The following is an 18,986-nucleotide window of genomic DNA, read 5'->3' on the forward strand; positions in this document are numbered from 1 at the left end:
GTGGCTAAATCTTCATACTGCACGTCGCACCGCGGGTGCGCTCGGTGTACTGATATACATCAATTTTTCCAGCAGCAAGAACCGCGGGTGCGCTATGCTTTATACCACGGGTGCGGTGACCCTACTGTAGCTGCACCGCGAGTGCGTTCTTTCTGGCACCGCGGGTGCGGTGTGGCTACTGTGAAAAATGTCCCAACTCTCTGTCCATCAACCGCGGGTGCGGTAGCTTCCTTAGCGCGGGTACGGTCTTCATTTCTTGCCACATTTCATAATTTCATCTCACTTAATGCCTCTCATTTACATGTCATGCATACTCATATCTTCGAATATCACATCAATGAAGACTAATAAATCTCAAGCCTTACATCTGAGTATCCAATAAGATTAAACGACGAGTCCTTGGGATACCATAGGCCTACATTTTGAGTACATTTAAGATATTTTAAAATTCTTTTACCAGCAATGTAATGTGATTGTTTAGGGTTTGATTGAAATCTAGCACAAATGCAAACAGAAAACATGATATCTGGTCTACTGGCAGTAAGATATAACAATGAACCAATCAAACCACGATACTGAGTTACCTCTACTGAAATTCCCCCTTCATCTTTATCAAGTTTAGTAGATGAGCTCATAGGAGTGGAAGCAGCAGCACATGCTTCCATCCCAAACTTTTTCAGTAGTTCCTTTGTATACTTAGTTTGGTTTATGAAGATTCCTGTATCAAGTTGCTTGATTTGAAGTCCTAAGAAAAATGTTAATTCTCCCATCATGCTCATCTCGAACTGGTCCTGCATTAACTTAGCAAACTTTGCACATAATTTGGGGTTAGTTGACTCAAATATGATATCATCAACATAAATCTGAACTAACAATATGTGTTTGTTTTTGGCTAAGGTAAACAAAGTCTTATCTACAGTACCAACGGTGAAACCATGATTAATGAGAAATTGTGAAAGTGTGTCGTACCAAGCCCTAGGTGCTTGTTTCAGACCATACAATGCTTTATATAATTTAAAGACATGATTTGGTAACAAATGATTAGAAAAACCTGGAGGCTGTTCAACATAGACTTCCTCTTGTAGTAGACCATTAAGAAACGCACTCTTTACATCCATTTGATATACTTTGAAGTTTTTGAAAGCACCAAAGGCTAAAAATATTCTTATGGCTTCGAGCCTAGCTACTGGTGCAAAGGTTTCATCATAGTCTATTCCTTCTTCTTGTCTGAATCCTTGTGCAACCAGTCTTGCTTTGTTTCTTACAACTGTTCCTTCCTCATTTAGTTTGTTTCTGAATACCCACCGAGTTCCAATGACAGCTTGGTGAGAAGGTCTAGGTACTAGAAACCAAACTTTATTCCTCTCAAATTGATTCAGCTCTTCTTGCATAGCTTCTATCCAACTGGGATCCAGAAGAGCTTCTTCAATCTTCTTTGGTTCATCTTGAGAAATAAAAGCAGCATGCATGTATTCATTTATCATCTGTCTTCTAGTCCTTAGTGGAGTTGTCTGGATTTCCAATTACCAAAGATGGAGGATGAGATTTTCTCCAAATAAAAGAATTTAGATTGTCTTCATATAAGGCAGTAGATTGTTTTGGAGTAACGACTGCTGGTTCTGAAATGTCAGCTGCTGATTCTGGAGTATCAGCTGCTGGTTCTGGAGTATCAGCTGCTGGTTCTGGAATGTGAATGTCTGGTTCTGGATTTTGAATATCCTTGACACTTGCTTCTGCATCATCTTCACTGTCTAATTCCAGATAAACCATGTCTAATCTTTTACTTAAATTAGATATGTTAGTAATCTCGGGAACACTGCTGTCTTCATCAAAGACAACATGAATAGATTCTTCAACATTAAGAGTTTTATTATTGAAAATTCTAAAAGCCTTACTAACTGCTGAATATCCAAGAAATAAACCAGTGTCAGATTTTGAATCAAAAGCAGCTAAATGATTTTTGCCATTATTGTGCACAAAGCATCTACAACCGAAAACATGAAAGTAAGATACGTTTGGTTTACTTCCTTTCCATATTTCATACGGAGTCTGATTGTTTCTCTTGTTGATCATCGTTCTATTTTGTGTGTAGCAAGCTGTATTAATAGCTTCTGCCCAGAAGCGCTGAGAAATGTCTGCATCTGCTAGCATTGTTCTAGCAGCCTCTTTAAGTGTTCTATTTCTCCTCTCAGCTACTCCATTTTGTTGAGGCGTCCTGGCAGCTGAATATTCATGATGAATGCCCTGTTCATCTAGATATATCTCAAGAATCTTGTTAGTAAATTCAGTACCTCGGTCACTTCTGATTCTAATGACAGAAACTGATTTTTCATTTTGAATCTTTTTCAGAAGTTTGATCAGGAGGTTACTGGTTTGATCTTTTCCAGCAAGAAAAATTACCCCAGTAAATCTAGAGAAATCATCAACAACAACAAGAGTGTATCTCATTCCCCCTAAGCTTATGATAGGGATTGGTCCAAATAAGTCCATATGTAATAATTCTAAACATCTTGAGGATGATTTGCTGCCTTTATTTTTGAAGCTAGATCTTACTTGCTTACCAAGTTGACATGCAGAACATACATGATTCTTAATAAATTTTATGCCTGGCAATCCATCAACTAAGTTCTGCTTTTTGAGATTGTTGATAGACTTAAAATTTAGATGATTCAATCTTTTGTGCCACAACCAGTGTTTATTACTTAGAGATGCAACTAAACATGTAGGAGCAATGATATGATCTATGTTCCATGAGATTTTATAGGTGTTGCCTTTTCTTACTCCGGTTATAACAGTAGAATCATCAGCATTTTTAACTGTGCAAGTGTGCTTCTGGAATGCTACTGAAAATCCATTATCACATAATTGACTAATACTGATCAAGTTATAACAAAGATTTTCAACTAAAGCACATCCTTAATAGTGATGTTACCATGGATAATCTTACCCTTACCCACGGTTTTACCTTTTGAGTTATCCCCAAAGGTTATCTCTGGTCCAGCACAACTTACTACTTCTGATAGTAGACTTTTCTGTCCAGTCATATGTCTTGAACATCCACTGTCCAAATACCATGTTGAGCTACTGATCTTGGTTTTCTTCACCTGTTCCTGCAAGCACAAATTTTAGTATCTGGTACCCAATCTATTTGAGTCCAAGCCTTATTAGTCCCTTTGGAACCCACATTTGTATAATTTTTATACTTCGGGTATCCATGGAGGTGTGTACAACAGAGGGTCTGTTGTTTCTAACATTGTGCATCTTAGTATGTTGTTCTTCCCTTCTGTTTCTGTTGTCTAGCCTGTATCTCTTCTGAATAGGTCTAGAATTGTAGTACTGGTAGTTTTTAACCTTCATAGGAGGTTGTCTTCCTGAGTTGAATCCTTTTCTGATTCTAGAACTCTGGTCAACTTTTTCCTTAGGTTCAACATAACCCAGACCATAATGCATCCTTTTGTTCATCTGATTTACATTCCTTTCTACTGAAGCAGTAGGTACTTCTGGTTTCTGTACCACACTGGATTTCACAAAGTGAATATACTTCCCTTTGCACATATCCAGCTTTGGCTTAGTATTCGTTTCAGAAGTGCCTTCATTATTACAAAATCCGAGACCACTCCTGTCTCCAGATTGTTTTTGTAATTCTTGCATCTTTTCCAGTGAAACAGAGGACTTGTTCCAAACATTTACCAATAGTGATAACTTCTGGTTTTCAGAAAGCATCTTCTGGTATTCTGCTTTTGCTCTTTCATTCTCCGTTTTTAATTTACTCATCTCAACTTGTAAATCATTACAGCTGTCTACTTACAAGCAAGTTAACTTACTGTTCTGATCTTTTAAGTCCCTGATTTTCGATCTTAACTTCCTCGAATGATTGAGAAAGTCTAGAATACTCTTCTACCATGTCGTGTAATGCTTTGACTAACTCAGTGCGTGTAAATTCATCAGAATCAAAGTCAAATACCTCTCCATATGTCGAGGTTGAATCAGTATTTTCCATCAGACATTTGATCTCATCTTCATCACTTTCACTCGAATGACTTTCAGAACCAGAAGATTCAGAACTTGAGTCTGCCCATTTGGACTTACTTTCTTCTGCAACCATTGCCTTCCTGTCTCTTCTGGTCTTTTTATCATTGCGTTTGACACCCTTCTTCCTCTGGTCATCCTTCTTTGGTTTTGGACAATCAGCAATGAAGTGTCCAACTTTTCCACAGTTAAAGCATGCCATATCACTAGGTGATGATTCCTTTTTGCAGGTTGGGACTTTGAAATGTTCTATGATTCTTTCTCATAAATCTGGAAAACCAGCACTTCTCTCAGAAGTGTTCTCTAAAGCAGTAGCAGAAGATGAGCTTGGAGCAACTGTAGTAGTAGAGTTAACAGTAGCTGCGAGAGCTTTGGTTGGTGGATTTGCTAAGGGCTCTTCTCCACTTCGAACTTCAAGTTCAAACTCATATGCCTTTAAATCCGAGAACAAGTCGTGTAGTTCTAACTTGTTGAGATCCTTGGAAGCTCTCATTGCCATTGTTTTGACGTCTCATTCTCTGGGTAGGCCTCTCATTACCTTTAATGCAATTTCTCTATTGCCAAAGTCTTTTCCAAGAGCTGAGAGTTCATTGACGAGGCTGCTGAATCGTTCATCAGATTCATTCATAGTTTCTCCAGCCCTCATCTTCATATTCTCAAACTTCTGCATGGCTACAGACAGTTTGTTTTCCTTTGTTTCTTCGTTGCCTTCACAGATCTGAATTAATTTTTCTCAGATTTCCTTGGCAGTATGGCACATCTTGATTTTGCTGAAGGTATTTTTGTCGAGTGTCTTGTATAAAATGTCCTTCGCAACGTTGTCAAGATTGGCTTTCTTCTTGTCTTCACTTGTCCATTCATATCTTGGTGTTTCAAGCATCTGAAGTGCACCTTCGGTGATAGCAATAGCTGGATTTGGCTTTAAGATCTTTAATGGACCATCAGTGATGACATACCACATGTCATCATCTTGAGCAGCAAGATGAGCGTGCATTCTGATTTTTCAATCATCGAAATCTTCTTTTGAGAACATTGGAACTTTGCTGAAATGAGACATGTCTATTAAATATTTTTCAGAACAAGAATAACTCTGCTCTGATACCACTTGTTGAGGATCGGGTTGAGTTTAGAAGGGGGGGTTGAATAAACTCAACGGCCAACTTATTAAATTTTTCAGAATGATGTGCTAAAATTCTGTTAGAGATTTTAACGATTCTTGTTCAAGTATAAAGACCAGCAGATCACAAGATAATGTGCGAAAAAACGATCTGTTGGTTAGTGGGTGAAAAATAATAAAGCCGAAAATCAGTAGATAGCACAAGGTTTGTTTCTGGAAGTTCGAAGATGAATCTTCTGCGTCTCCCCTTCTTCTGTTTCAGAAGGTATCACTAAAAGACTTTGGTGAATCACTAAAAGACTTTGGTGAATACAGCACAACAATTGTACACACCACTTCAACAGGACTTACCCTTCGCCTATTGAAACTCTTAGCTTTACAACTCAACTTCTTGAATGATCTTAAGTTCTGGAAAAGACTCTTTTCCAGTTACAAATTCTTCTATCAATGAAATAGTGAAGTGAATAGCTTGAGAAGATATAACGAAAAATAGCTAGCACAATATGATCTCAATGATCAAGAGTATGCAATGAAGCGTGTCCTGCTTTTTCATTGTTTGAGCTCTTTAGATAACTGAAGGTTCTAACAATGCTCGAATGATGTTTTTCAATTCAGATTTTTGTTCAATGCTGCGTCTTTCTTCACGAAATCCTTCATCTCCATATATAGGCTCTATTCAACGTTCAAAAACTGAACGGTTCTTTCTTTTTGGTGGTTCAGCTTTATTGCTTAAAATGGACCCTGCAGGATACATCAAAAGTAATCAGTCGCAGTTCATACCAAAAATGGTATACCGTCTTAAATGTTCTTGTATAGCATTTAATGGCATTTAATGAAGCAATAAATGCTGGTATCAAGTTAATAGATCAACGGTAATATTTTAGAGACTTTGAGATACGCAAGATTCTGTTAGTGTATATTTCGAATTTTGTATCCTTCTAGTTCTGGTTTTAGCTAAGAAATTATTTAAGCAGGTTGTAGCGCGATACAAGTACTTCTGGTTTATAACATCTACTGGTTCTACTGGTTTTGAACTAATCCAACATCTACTGGTTCTACTGGTTTTGTACTTAATCCAACATCTACTGGTTTTTCCTTAGCATCTCCACAATAAATTTAATTCTGACAAAATTGTTTAAATTTACCGTAACTTAACAATGAAATGTTAAAAAAATGTTAAAAAAATTGTAAATTCTTTTCTAGCTATAAATAATTGTTTTCATATTTTAAGAGGAACATGAAAATCTTAATTTGTTTAATTCCCAAAATGTTAAAAAAAGTTATCGCAACTTCTAAATTCCAAAACAATTAGGATTCCCAAACAATAATAAATTTTTTGATTCACTCGTATGAAATATTGTTTGGGAAATAACGTTATTTTATTATTGTTTGGGAATTAATTCCCAAAATTAAAAAAAATAAAAAATGTTCGTCATAAACAATAAAATTAACGTTATTTCACATATTATTGTAAAAAATAATATGTGAAAATTAAAAAATTAAAATATATTTTAATTTCCCAAACAATAAAATAACGTTATTTCACATATAAATTTAATTCCAAAACAATAATATATTAAATTTTAAAAATAATAACGTTACCTCTTATGATTCACTCGTATGAAATAACCTGTCAAAGTTAAGCATTATTACAAAAACAAAAATTAGAAAACAACATTAATTCAATAAAAATAAAATAATTTTATACCTGATAATTTTCGATAAAAACAAACTTATTAACACAACGTCCGATCGAGACGAATTTTTATTAATAGAAACTGTCGCCGCCAAAAACGAAACAAAAAATGAGTGAAACTAGAGAAGAAGAAAAACAAGGAAGACTTGCGCTGAGAAAATGTGTTCGAATTGTTACGTCTTCGGCGCAATTTAAATTGGAGAGAGGAGTCACGGGAATGGAAGGGCGGAGTCACGGGTTGAGAAAGTGGAGTCATGGGAATGGAAGGCGGAGTCACGGGATGGGAAAGTGGACTCACGAGATTCAATGAATCCGCGACAGTCTGTCGCGGATTCATTGAGTCCGTGACTTCTAATTTTTTTTAAAAAATATTTGAATCCGGAGTTTTTTACACCGGATTGTTATATTTTTACGAACACCCCACATTTGTAATATTTTAATAAATGCTTTTTAAAATTATATTATTTTTAAAATAAACCCCAATATTCATTGTACTCTCTAATTTATTTTATGGTTTATAGATAACGATAGGCAGTTCACATTACTTCAGCTGCAGGTAATGAGTATCTTTTCGTTATCGAAAACACAAAAAGGAAAAAGAAAAGTCAAGCCCTAAACAGAACCCGGTGTAGTCGATCCTGGGCGTAAGGGCACTGCCCTGAGCCTTTCGATGACTGACACGTGGCATTATTTATTATTTATTTTGAATTTATTTTATCTTGTAATTGACCAACCATGGTTTAGGCTTTTAGATATTGCCCTCGAGCTCTACGTCCGTTCAAAATTTTGGGACTCCCACCATTTTGCTTAAAACTTTTCACGGTAGCTCTCAACACCCACCACCCACCGGGGAAGGCCACCGTTGCGGCCATCACATCTCCGTCACGAGCCCTTGAGTCCTTGGAGAAGTCTATTTGCGCAAATGCAACTGCAGAAGCTGCCCAGAGCTTTCAGAAGGTATATTCTGTAATATATTGCTTGAAAACCTACTGTAATGCCGATAATGTGTTTATTCAAGGGATGTCAGTTCCTCATCTAATTTTCTTCTCTTCCTTTCCCCATTTGATGGTATCAATCTTCTATAATTTTCCCCCGCATGCGTGATTTGAAGTTATGTATTCTTGCTTTTAAATTTTTAAATCTGCTAATTATAATTTATAGGAGAACATTATTCTAAAGCAACATTATTATTGCCAACACACTACTGTAAAATCGATTCTTGATTTGGGAAAAAAAGTGGGTTCTTTCTGTTTGTGTGAAAAATCGATTCTTGATTTGGGAATTTGTCTTATGATTTAATCAAGTGAAGCTTTCATATATATGATTCAAGGACTTGTCTTATGATTTAATCATTCCCGATTATTTTTATATTACATAGTATGCAGTTGATGTTTTTTTTAAGGCAAGTGATAAATTTCAGAAGCTTTCATATGTAGGATACAAGTACTTATCTTAGCATTTTATCATTCCAGATTATTTTTAAGTTTCTTAGTAAGTAAGCTAGATATGTATAGATTGAAAATATGCTTGAAATATTCAATTGCTTGGAATGTTCCTGCAACCAACTTGATGTTTATTGTTGTAGTTGAATCTGTGTTGGTTGTTGTAGGTTTTATACTTGACAATGGAAGATTACAACCCAACTGAAGAGTTGGGGGGAGAATACATTGAAGGAGTAGAACTGGATCACATTTCACAAAAGCAATGTGGAGTTTCTGATTTATCTATGCCAGAAAACGTTGAGGTACTAACTGAAATCTCTGTTGTCGATATTTTGGAGAACAAACTAGCAGTGGGTTCAATTGTGAATAGTGTTGAAGAGGCATATTTGTTGTATTGTCAGTACGCGCATGCCAAGGGATTTAGTGTGAGAAAGGGTGATCAACGTTGTTTTCCCAAAACTACTGAACTTCAATCAAAGGAATTTAATTGCTCATGTGAAGGTTTGAAAGATGAAAAATGTTCTAGTAAAAGGATTCCAGTTTATCAAAAGTTGATAACTAGAACTAAATGTAAAGCCAAATTGAAAATTACAAGGGAAAAAAGGGGTGAATGGCGGGTGAGTAGATTTTTGGAGGAGCATAATCATGAGATGTTTGCACTTGATCAAACTCACCTGTTAAGATCGGCACGCAATTTATCACATGCAAAAAAATCCACTCTAGAAGCTATGGTGAATGCTGGAATATTTGTCTCTAATGCAGTTTCTTTTATGGAAAATGAAGCATGTGGGCCACAAAATTTAGGTTTTATTAAAAAAGATGCATATGACCATATGAGTCGGCTAAAAAAGCATACCAAAGTTGAGAATGGAGATGCAACTGCACTTATCCAATATTTTATTGAGAAGGCGAACAAAGAGAATTACTTTTACTGGAATGTGCAATTGGATGATGACGATAGAGTGATGAATTTTTTCTTTAGGGACTACAAATGTGCAGTGGATTATGAATATTTTGGTGATGTGCTGTCGGTTGACACAACATATAGATCAAACAAATACAATTTGATTTGTTCTCCATTTATTGGTATAAATCACCATATGCAAAATGTGTTGTTTGGTTTGGCTTTTATGTCAGATGAGACCGAAGCTTCTTTTGAGTGGTTGTTTACAACATTTCTTGATGCTATGTATGGAAAAACAACCTGAAACTATATTTTCAGACCAATGCCAGGCCATGATGAATGCCATTGAAACGGTTTTTCCACATTCACATCATCGTTTATGTCAATGGCATATAAATCAAAATGCTCCTTCACATTTTGGGAATTTAAATGGCGATTCAAATTTCAAAAAAGTTGTGGTATAAATGCATGAATTACTGCGACTCTGAAGATGAATTTGATGCCACGTGGACATATATGATCGATATATATAATTTGTGTGGTCATAAATGGTTGAATGGGATGTATAAAATCAGGAAAAAATGGGCTACTGCTTTTAGCAATGGAAGATTTAGTGCGGGACTTTTGGCTACCTCAAGGAGTGAGGTCACAAATATGGTTTTGAAGAAAGCAGGTAATAAAATGTGTTCTTTGTATGAATTTGTGATGAATTATACAAAAATTCTAAATAAATGGCGGGAGAAGGAGAAGTTTGAGGATACCCGTTGTCGTCATGGTAAGCCTACGCAGATTTTAAAAAATCATCCGTTGTTGATTCATGCTGCTGATGTCTACACTATTTCCATTTACAAGTTATTCGAAATTGAATTGGTTAACTCTTTGAATTGCAAATATGTTCAACCACCATCTTGTTTTGGTAATGATTGGAATTTGATTGAGTTCAGAGTAAAATCTCACGATGAAAACTCAAGGGTCAGACAAGTGGTGTTCAATAAGCTGAATAATGAAATAAAGTGTAGTTGTTCTAAGTTTGAGACAATGGGGATTTTGTGTAAGCATGTTTTGATGGTGTTTAACTCTTTGGACGTCACTGTTTTACCCAACTGTTACATTTTGAAGAGATGGATGAAGAATATAAAAACTATAGTTAACAATGACTTCAAAGAAAGTGGTGGTGGTGGTGGTGGTGGTGGTGGTGGTGGTGGTTATAAATCTGAGATGGTGTTTGTGAACCAAATAATGAGATCGATGTATGATCTAACTCAATTGAGCAAATCTCATGAGGATGCGAGAAAAAGTTTGTATAAGTTGGTTGATACAGCAACATGTGAAATATCCAACCTTGTCCAAAATTTGAGTGTAGATGATGAGACGCCGTGTGATGATATTCCAAGTGACGGTCACATTGATGAAGTATTCATACGTAACCCACTTACTGGTAAAGCAAAAAGAGTTACAAATGCAAATATTACACGACATTGGGATAATAAGAGCAAAAAAGGAAATAGAAAAGGAAAAGAAAAAGCTGAAATTCCAAGTAAGTTTTAATTTATTCAAAATTGTGATCATATACTAATTAAACAGTTAGATGACCATCTTCTTTGGATGTGCTAGGTGAAAAAGGAGGCAAAATAAAGGGACAAAGTTCACAAGATGACACCACCGCACGGGAAATAAACAACATACTATCCCAACAACACTTAAATTTAACATTCTCGCAGAATCCATTTTTACCTCCTCAACATTTTTTACAGTACTCAAATCAAATGGTAACTCGTTTTTTTTTATTTTCACTATTAAATCAATGCGTTATTATCTTCGATATTTTTTATGTCTCGTGCAGGAAGGTAATACAAATTTTTATACAAGTGGTGAAATGAATTTATTCCCTTATCAGTTTCAGGGTCCTCATTCATCACAAGTAAGGAATAAGGTCCTTGGCGTGGTAATTGTTTCTTGTTGTCATATTCGTTACCTGTATTTTCTGTGGTTTTTGAGCATTCAATTTTCGAACTTTGTAAAATTTTACCAAGACTTCTTGAAGATGTCTAGATTGCTAACCGTACATATGAACTTAGAAAAACAACAGATAACCCAAAATTAATTGGGTGGGTTGTAAGGTGAAAAAGATGGATGTATGTGTTTTTTTATATGTATGTGTTCGTTTCTTAAAAAACATCATATGAACCCAAATCTTTTTTTATATGTATGTGTTCGTTTCTTAAAAAATGTCAGATTATTCGGAAACCAGCGGAGGGCCAGCGGAGGATGAATGAGCTCTGGATGCCTTCATTTCAATCGTGACAGGACCACCAGGCCCGAATCCAAAGCAGTTGGTGCCAAATATTAACAGTAGTTTGGATGAAGTGAAGCTGGACAAAAATTTAAGATTTTGTTGTCTGTTTTTTTTTGCCTGTAATGTGGTTGGAGTACTGTCTCTTTTGTAACGTACAAAGTAGTATTGCCGAAATAAATGCATGATTTGTTTGTTTAAAAAATATATTTGCGTTAGTTTGAAGTTTTGGGTCTCAAGATCGATGGATGGTTTGCTTCCATTCTTTTCCTTGTTCGAGAATCCTGTTCGTATTTGTCTGGAATATACCACAAGTCCGTGCCCGTTTCTGTGTTTGCTTTGTTTGACCGAAGGAGCTCGGAAAGATGGTACACCGAGACTAATCGGTTATAGTAGTATGCCACCATATTTGTGGCATTATTAGTTGTTCAAGAATGTTGGTTTCACGAGTGAAGAAGTATATACAAGTTTCTTGTTTTAGTGAGCTGCAAGACCAGAATGTTAGGTCCTTTTGAGCAGTAACATTACCCGTTCCTTCAAATGCAATAGATTTCAAATACTTTACTTTTTTGTACCAGTAATAAAGCATTAACTTAAATATATCTTACACAAATTCTTGACAATATTAGAGAATTTTAAGCTACTGCTAACTTAATTATATCTTACATATTACAATATTAAAGAGAACGTCATAGCAATACCAAGAAGAAATCTAGTCATCATCACGAAATTGTAGAGATTCCAGCAAGACTTTCAACTCTTCAGATAGCTCCTCCATTCTTAATGCATTTCTCTGATGCTCACGTGCTAACTCTACTTGAGCATCAACCAATTGAGCTATTTTTTCGTTTTGTTTTTTTTTTCAAACTCGAACTTGGAGCGGACGTTGAACTTGAACTTGGCGCGGACGTTGAACTAGAAGTTGGAGCGAACTGTTGCACTCGAAATTGGAGAGGACGTTGAACTCGAACCAGTAGCAACGAAAGGTTTCTTCATGTATTCATCAAATGCTCTCAATGCCTTTTCTTTATTGCTATATCCCTTGTAACAAGCACCTCTAAAGCCATTAACTTGTGCTTGAGCCTCTTCCCAGCGTTGTCCATAAACACCGGGTTTTCTCCCATTAAAAACAACATATGTTTTTTCCTACATCAAGAAAAAATTTTACAAAAAATTCGATAACTAAGCATGATATAAAAAAAAAACAATAACATAAGTTCTAATTAAAAATGGTTAAATGAATATAGAACACGAAATTAAAAAATTTACCATCGCGGCAGATAGGTTTGTCGTGAGGGGATATAATAATTTCGACTCAAACCTACATTGAAGAAAGCACAACAAAACCATGAAGAAGCACAGTAAGAAATTAGTTAATTGTACACAACAAAATCGAAGAGGTTGGCAGGCTTCTAGATTGGCTTTCTTGGGTAGTCATTGGATTATTTTACCAGAAAATATAATGTATAAATGGCTAACAAAACTTCAGAAAACAACCCTCCGAATCAAACAACAATGAAAACCAAATCAATCCATGTAATAGCCACACTCTTCTTCTTCCTCCTCCTCTGCAACATCCATGTCCAAGCTCAATTAGGCCAAACAAATGGAGGTTTGCTAACATTTTTGTGAAAAAAACACAATATAGTGAAAGGCATTTGAGACAATAGTGACGAAGGCCCTTCTCGCTAAACACCAGATCTCAAATATGCAATAATACTATTACACGTATGTCTCATGTAAACTGCAAAATTCCTCATGTTTGCTGAAATCAGAAGATCCAACTATTCTTCAACCAAGTTAGTTACATGAAGGACACATATGCTTGAATGCGTAATAGTATAATATCAACAATTTCTCATATCAGGTTTTTTCTTGGCTGGATAGACAGCACATGATATTTGCCTTGCAAATTTGGGAATAATTGTTGATTATCCAACAGCTCATAGTGGAGTCTTAATCGTATCAAAACCCATGGATTGTTCAGAAAATTTTAAATTCGCAATAAAAAAAATTCTCACAAAACAGAACACCATTCTCAAACTTCTTACAGCAAAAAGTAAGAAAAAATTACAAATTTCAGTTAAATCATCAAAATTATATATTTTCCCACACAGAGCAGAAACAATAAATTTTCAATTGCTGAACCCCACCAATATTCAGAAACAACATACAGAATAATCTCCAGTGAACTGGAGTAAGTTGCAGTACAAATTCCCAAATCAAGAATCGATTTTTCACACAAACAGAAAGAACCAACTTTTTTTTCCCAAATCAAGAATCGATTTTACCGGTACTGTGTTGGCGAGGTAGACACGAACCTGTTAAACTTTGTGCGACGACGAGGCAAGGGCGTTCGCCGGTGTGGTGGCGAGGACGGAGGAGAAGGATAGCGGTGGGAGTCCAGTGGGCTACCAGTGAAAAGTTTTAAGAAAAATGGTGGGAGTCCCAAAATTTTGAGCGGACGTAGAGATCTAAAAGCCTAAACCGTGGTTGGAAATTACGAGATAAAATAAATTCAAAATAAATAATAAATAATGACACATGTGATCTAAAAGCCTAAACCATGGTTGGTCAATTACAAGATAAAATAAATTCAAAATAAATAATAAATAATGCCACGTGCCAGTCATCGAAAGGCTCAGGGCAGTGCCCTTACGCCCAGGATCGACTAAACCACAGAACCCTGGATGCCTGCAAACACGAGTGTGCAATGACATATTGCTTTACAGCTTTCCTCTTGCATTATGACGATGATCGTATAGCCTCAATAATTTTATCATCATAGTGTCGTGTTTGTGTGTGAAAATGGAAAAAGAAGAGAAAACCTGGGTGAAAGAAAAGGTAGAGGAGGAGGAGGAAGAAGAAGAAGAAGAATACAAGACACTTCTCAAGGCAAGAAAATCAAGAACTGAGAAGGGTGACGTCGAAAGTATACAAAATGAAGTGAAAGATGGAATTTCTGAGAGAAATGAGCATGTAAATCAGTCGATGCTCATTGCAAATTTAGCTAAAAATGGGATGAAAGGACTTGATGAGGTCCTAGGAGAATATGCAGAAGGGCAGCAGAAACAAGAGAATCTTGTTTTCCTCGACAAAGGTGAAGGTGAGGATGGTATATGTGTATGATAGCCTGCATGTGCTGTCAAGTGCTTTTGCATTATATCTTTGTACTTTGAAACAGTTTAGTATGATATTCCTGAGCCTTATCCCCCACTCCATGACCACCTTTCTTTGATTTCCCCCCATACATACATACATATGTATATATAAGTATGTATTATACCTAAGTTTTATATAAAAATACACAAGATTTGAAATTGAACTTTTATATATATGTGTGTGTATTATACCTAAGTTTTATGTATAAATACACACAAGATTTGAAATTGAACTTTTATCTTTTTACTAGAGGAAGTCCAGATAATCTGATTTGGTTGACCACCTGAGAACTTGAACGGGTACATTTTTTTTCACGGAGAAGGGCTTAATATAAGAATCTATATAAACTCAGTAATTTCATTTTTCAGGGCTTAATGTAAGAATCCATATAAACTCAGTAATTTCATTTTTCTTCTAATTAACGTGGAACGAATAAATGCTTGAAACATCAAGTGGTTGAATGCCTAGCACTTACGTATTAAATCCTGCCATTCTTGATCTCACCATAATCGTCGATTTGAATGAAGGAATATGGAAGTGTCGAACCTGCTCTTGGACCCATTAGAATGGAATTATGTTTATTGACCACATTCAGAACCATAGTGGACAATGGCCTAAGTAGATGAATCACAAAAATTTAAAAAATTTGAAACTGAAGGTTAGTTGATAGTACTAGGATTAACAGAGACTGAATCAACGTAATATGATAGTTTAACTCTAAACATATTAAGGAGAAAAGTCTAGAAAACAATCTCGATTCATGCAATGGCAGGATTCTGTGTAATATCGGCACCACGTAAAATAAAATTTGGTTTCAGGTGTTGAATTCAATTCTGGAGAAAAGCAAATGGAGGAAAGTCCACCAGAACTTGGTGAATCGGAGATAGTATCTCAGAAACTTCTTGTTCATACTTCTGAGTCGAATTCAAATGTACAAGGAAACAGTGCGAATAATAAGTATTCGATTAGTGAGATAGAGAGCACAGCAAGTGATTTGATGCATGAGGATGAGCTGGAAGAAACAGAAGTAGATGTCGAGAGAGTGTTACAGAAACAAATGACACATGATTTATATTGTCCTAATTGCAATTCTTGCATCACAAGAAGAGTTATTCTCCGCAAAAGAAAACGAAGAGTTCAACTTCCTGATGAAGATTTTAAGCGTAACAAAACAGAATCTGCAGCTGTCTCCAAGTCAGGCATCTGATGTTGAAATGGCTGAAGATGACGCTGGTCGAGAAACGGGGAGTGTTCTATACAGATGCTTATCTTGCTTCAGCCTTTTCATTCCAACAGGTAAGCTGTTATGGACAAATAAGAGCAAAGGAGATGACAAATTTTCTGTGTAGTTAATCCCAAGAATGAGTAGAAAGCCAAAGCTAACCCTCGGAATATTCAGGGAATGGATCCAAGTTGTTTCAGATATTTGGAGATAAAAATGGGAAAGAACAAGTACCATTACCAAGCATAAAAAAGAAGTGATTTGCATCAAATAACCAGGAGAGAATAGTTGAGCAAGGTGATCCCTCTGTCCCTTTTCTGCTTACCACCAATTTAACTCGGTGATGTGAAGAGAGAGGCCAGCAAAAATAATACTCCTCTCTCTGAAATTTTGTAGCATATCAAGCACATGAAATATAGTATATTTTGCCCTACTTCATATTCTTGGCTTTGGCATCGTTCTAACTTGTCAAGTGCCTTTACATGACAGTACGCAAAGTATATGAGCATCAAAGCGCTTACAAAGTCCATTGCCACATCTGGAGTCATCGTTTCTGTTTAAAGGCAACAATGACTGTATTGGACTATTTTAGTAATCTTTTCACAGAGAATTTATCCCACAAGGAAATAATATTTAGGCAGGAGAGAAAATACTGCCGGAGTAATCCCCATTATCTGATTTAGTCAATGCTACAACTGAGAGAACACTCCTTGTGTAGCATGTAAGTTGGACGCACGGTTTTCAAATATGTCTCATATAACACCATATATGTATGTGTATACGCACACATATACACCCAATTAAATATGCTACACAAAGAGTATTCTCTTGGTATTGCATAATCCCACCCCCATTATTTAACTTTACAAACAAAATGGTCAAATTTCCCCAATTCAAAGGGTCACCTGATGCTTATGAAGCACTCATAGGCACAGCTGGGAATACTGATACTCTATAATGCAAAGATAGGATCATACCCTCTTCAGGTTGTGACATTTCTTTAAATGGAACGGTAATATAGACCGGAGAAGAAAGGTATAATTATCAACTTCACCTTTTACGAATCTGGAAAGAGTAAGAGTATACGCATCATAGTCGCCTCTACATTCATGATGAATTAGTGCTAAGATGAATGCTTTTTAACAATTTATCTCCACATGGTACAAAAGATACCGCAAAAGAGCAGTCTGAAGGATACACAAAGGTTGAATTGAATGGATCAAAGCTGAGCAAAGAAAACCAAGTCAATGGTGAATCTGGTATATCAGGGAAAAAACTTCAAGAGAAGACTCAAATTACATGTGAAGAATCTGCACAGGATCCAGTTATATCTTCACAAAAAGGTGGATTAAAGTTAATGGTCTCCCCAAATGATGCTCCACTAGCACATGAGAAATCAGAGGAGGACAAAATAAACAATCAGAGAGTACGAAAGGAAATCCCAGGTAGAAAGGTTAACTTATTTTTCATCCTTTTATAATTCTACGAAAACTGAAAGCATGCCTGCACGTTAGATATTACTTTCAACTGGGTACTCTCATTTTTCCGTTTTCTGTTTGGATTTCATGTTAATTGAATCATGCATACACTAATGAGGAGGTCATCCGGCTCTTACCAACAATTGAAAAATGTAAAGCCTCAGATTTCAACGGAACATTTCATGGGTCCAAGCTATCCAACCAAAGTTTCTGAAAACCAAATTTGAAGTCCTAACTGGTGGATCACTAATATTTGGTGGTATTTCATCAGTAAAAGGCGCATTGGATAGAACAATAACACGTGTAAATGCAGAAAAGATTGCAGGTATCATTGTTAGTAAGTTTTCTATCATGTACTTCAATTGCAGGCAAGGATACTGTGATATCTATAGGTACACCTTCAGCTTCTGAAATAGAGCAAGGCATAACTGTTTCGGAAGAAACAGTGGTTGAGCGATTGCCACCTGCTCAAATCGGTGTTACTGTGAGTGAAAGGACAGAAGTGAATAATGATTTTGCAATTGAAGTGGTCAAAAGCATAGTATATGGTGGATTGGCTGAATCAATTACCAGCCTAAGTGTACTGTCATCCGCAGCTGGTGCTGATATTACCACATGTAAGTAATCTTCAATTAGTTTACGACTGCATAAAAATCTTCTTCAGTTTGCTAGAAATTTACTCTTATGTTTTGGTTTTTCTGTCATTTCTTGCACTACAGTAAATATTCTAGCACTGGGATTGGCCAATCTGATTGGGGGACTTTCTGTCATTTGTCACAATGTAAGTAGACTTGCTTTCAGCCTTTCACCCACTCTGATCAAGAATCAACACCAATAAACACCAATAGAAAGTTAAGCTAGCAGGCATTCTGTACTCCCAAGTAAAATTGTACAGCTTTGCAAACTAAGAAGTGATCGAAGAGATCAACATTCAGATCAAGTAACTGATCAAAAGGATCGCTATGGAGAACTCCTGGGCAGAAGGGAGAATTTCTTACTTCATACCGTGGTTGTTATACTATCATACCTCATGTTTGGCTCGTTGCCTGCTGTGGTCTATGGTTTCTCATTCCGAGTGAACGATGACAAGGGGCTCAAGCTGGTCGTTGTGGGAGCAACTTCTTTCCTGTGCATTACCGTTCTAGCTATTGGGAAGGCTTATGTGTGTAGACCCCACAAGAATTATGTGAAAACAGTCGTGCCTTATGTTGTATTGGGATTTGAGGCATCAGGCATTTCATATGTTGCTGGTGTATTAATCAAAAGAATTCTGGAGAAACTTTGTCTGTTCCAATCAAGTTCAGCTGCCAATCTGATTCTCTCTAAGATGTCTCCTAAAGACTCTGCATGGGCTAGATATTAAGTAACACTAGCAAGTTTGGTTTAGTATTAGAGCTAAATGGTGAATAAAATAGCAGAAAAACAGGAGAGTCACAATGTTCTTTTCTTTAGGTTTTGGCTGTCTATTCCTTGTACGTTCTATTTTCTTTCGAATTTCGATTTCCATCTCCTTGTAAGACACTTAAATGGCCTTTCCATCTTTATTTTGGTACTCGACACCATGAAAATTATATTTCTTGGTCCAAGGGTCCTCAGAACACTAAAGTTCCCTCGCGTATGTGGCAAGGAGATAACTCTTGAGG

The 18,986-nt window shown here is 36.3% G+C and overlaps 3 protein-coding genes across 6 annotated transcripts; all 3 read left to right on the plus strand.

The window, feature by feature from the left end:
* The first annotated feature begins 7,096 nt into the window (after window positions 1-7,096).
* LOC142532348 (protein FAR1-RELATED SEQUENCE 5-like) lies at window positions 7,097-9,492 on the plus strand. The gene is made up of 3 exons (XM_075638664.1): window positions 7,097-7,162; window positions 7,587-7,799; window positions 8,452-9,492. Exons 1-3 carry the CDS (start codon window positions 7,097-7,099, stop codon window positions 9,490-9,492), a joined length of 1,320 nt encoding a protein of 439 aa, XP_075494779.1.
* Window positions 9,493-10,380: 888 nt separating this feature from the next.
* On the plus strand, window positions 10,381-11,504 carry LOC142533091 (uncharacterized). 4 transcript variants are annotated; one of them, XM_075639709.1, is made up of 4 exons: window positions 10,381-10,725; window positions 10,803-10,957; window positions 11,032-11,121; window positions 11,424-11,504. In XM_075639709.1, exons 1-4 carry the CDS (start codon window positions 10,407-10,409, stop codon window positions 11,490-11,492), a joined length of 633 nt encoding a protein of 210 aa, XP_075495824.1. In that variant the 5' UTR covers window positions 10,381-10,406; the 3' UTR covers window positions 11,493-11,504. The 4 variants fall into 4 exon arrangements, with proteins under 4 accessions (XP_075495824.1, XP_075495826.1, XP_075495825.1 ...); XM_075639711.1 differs by having other exon boundaries at window positions 11,440-11,504; XM_075639710.1 differs by having other exon boundaries at window positions 11,032-11,109.
* Window positions 11,505-14,146: 2,642 nt separating this feature from the next.
* On the plus strand, window positions 14,147-18,914 carry LOC142532349 (membrane protein of ER body-like protein). The gene is made up of 6 exons (XM_075638665.1): window positions 14,147-14,587; window positions 15,462-15,842; window positions 16,996-17,310; window positions 17,712-17,960; window positions 18,063-18,124; window positions 18,239-18,914. The coding sequence occupies exons 1-6, from the start codon at window positions 14,290-14,292 to the stop codon at window positions 18,704-18,706; spliced, it is 1,773 nt and encodes a 590-aa protein (XP_075494780.1). The 5' UTR covers window positions 14,147-14,289; the 3' UTR covers window positions 18,707-18,914.
* The last annotated feature ends 72 nt before the right edge of the window (window positions 18,915-18,986 follow it).

This window comes from Primulina tabacum, chromosome 18, assembly GCF_025594145.1.
Source record: "Primulina tabacum isolate GXHZ01 chromosome 18, ASM2559414v2, whole genome shotgun sequence".
Taxonomy (NCBI): Eukaryota; Viridiplantae; Streptophyta; class Magnoliopsida; order Lamiales; family Gesneriaceae; genus Primulina; species Primulina tabacum.

Excerpts from the sequence above, each read along its gene's own strand:
- LOC142533091 (XM_075639708.1), top strand. The coding sequence starts at position 10,407 with ATGGTGTTTGTGAACCAAATAATGAGATCGATGTATGATCTAACTCAA. Across the intron at positions 10,958-11,031 it reads TACAGTACTCAAATCAAATG|GAAGGTAATACAAATTTTTA; the intron begins GTAACTCGTTTT and ends TGTCTCGTGCAG. Across the intron at positions 11,134-11,423 it reads GGAATAAGGTCCTTGGCGTG|ATTATTCGGAAACCAGCGGA; the intron begins GTAATTGTTTCT and ends AAAAAATGTCAG.
- LOC142532349 (XM_075638665.1), top strand. The coding sequence starts at position 14,290 with ATGGAAAAAGAAGAGAAAACCTGGGTGAAAGAAAAGGTAGAGGAGGAG. Across the intron at positions 15,843-16,995 it reads TGCAGCTGTCTCCAAGTCAG|GAATGCTTTTTAACAATTTA; the intron begins GCATCTGATGTT and ends TAGTGCTAAGAT. Across the intron at positions 17,961-18,062 it reads TGGTGCTGATATTACCACAT|TAAATATTCTAGCACTGGGA; the intron begins GTAAGTAATCTT and ends CTTGCACTACAG.
- LOC142532348 (XM_075638664.1), top strand. The coding sequence starts at position 7,097 with ATGGGAATGGAAGGCGGAGTCACGGGATGGGAAAGTGGACTCACGAGA. Across the intron at positions 7,163-7,586 it reads GATTCAATGAATCCGCGACA|GCTTTTAGATATTGCCCTCG; the intron begins GTCTGTCGCGGA and ends ACCATGGTTTAG. Across the intron at positions 7,800-8,451 it reads CTGCCCAGAGCTTTCAGAAG|GTTTTATACTTGACAATGGA; the intron begins GTATATTCTGTA and ends TGGTTGTTGTAG.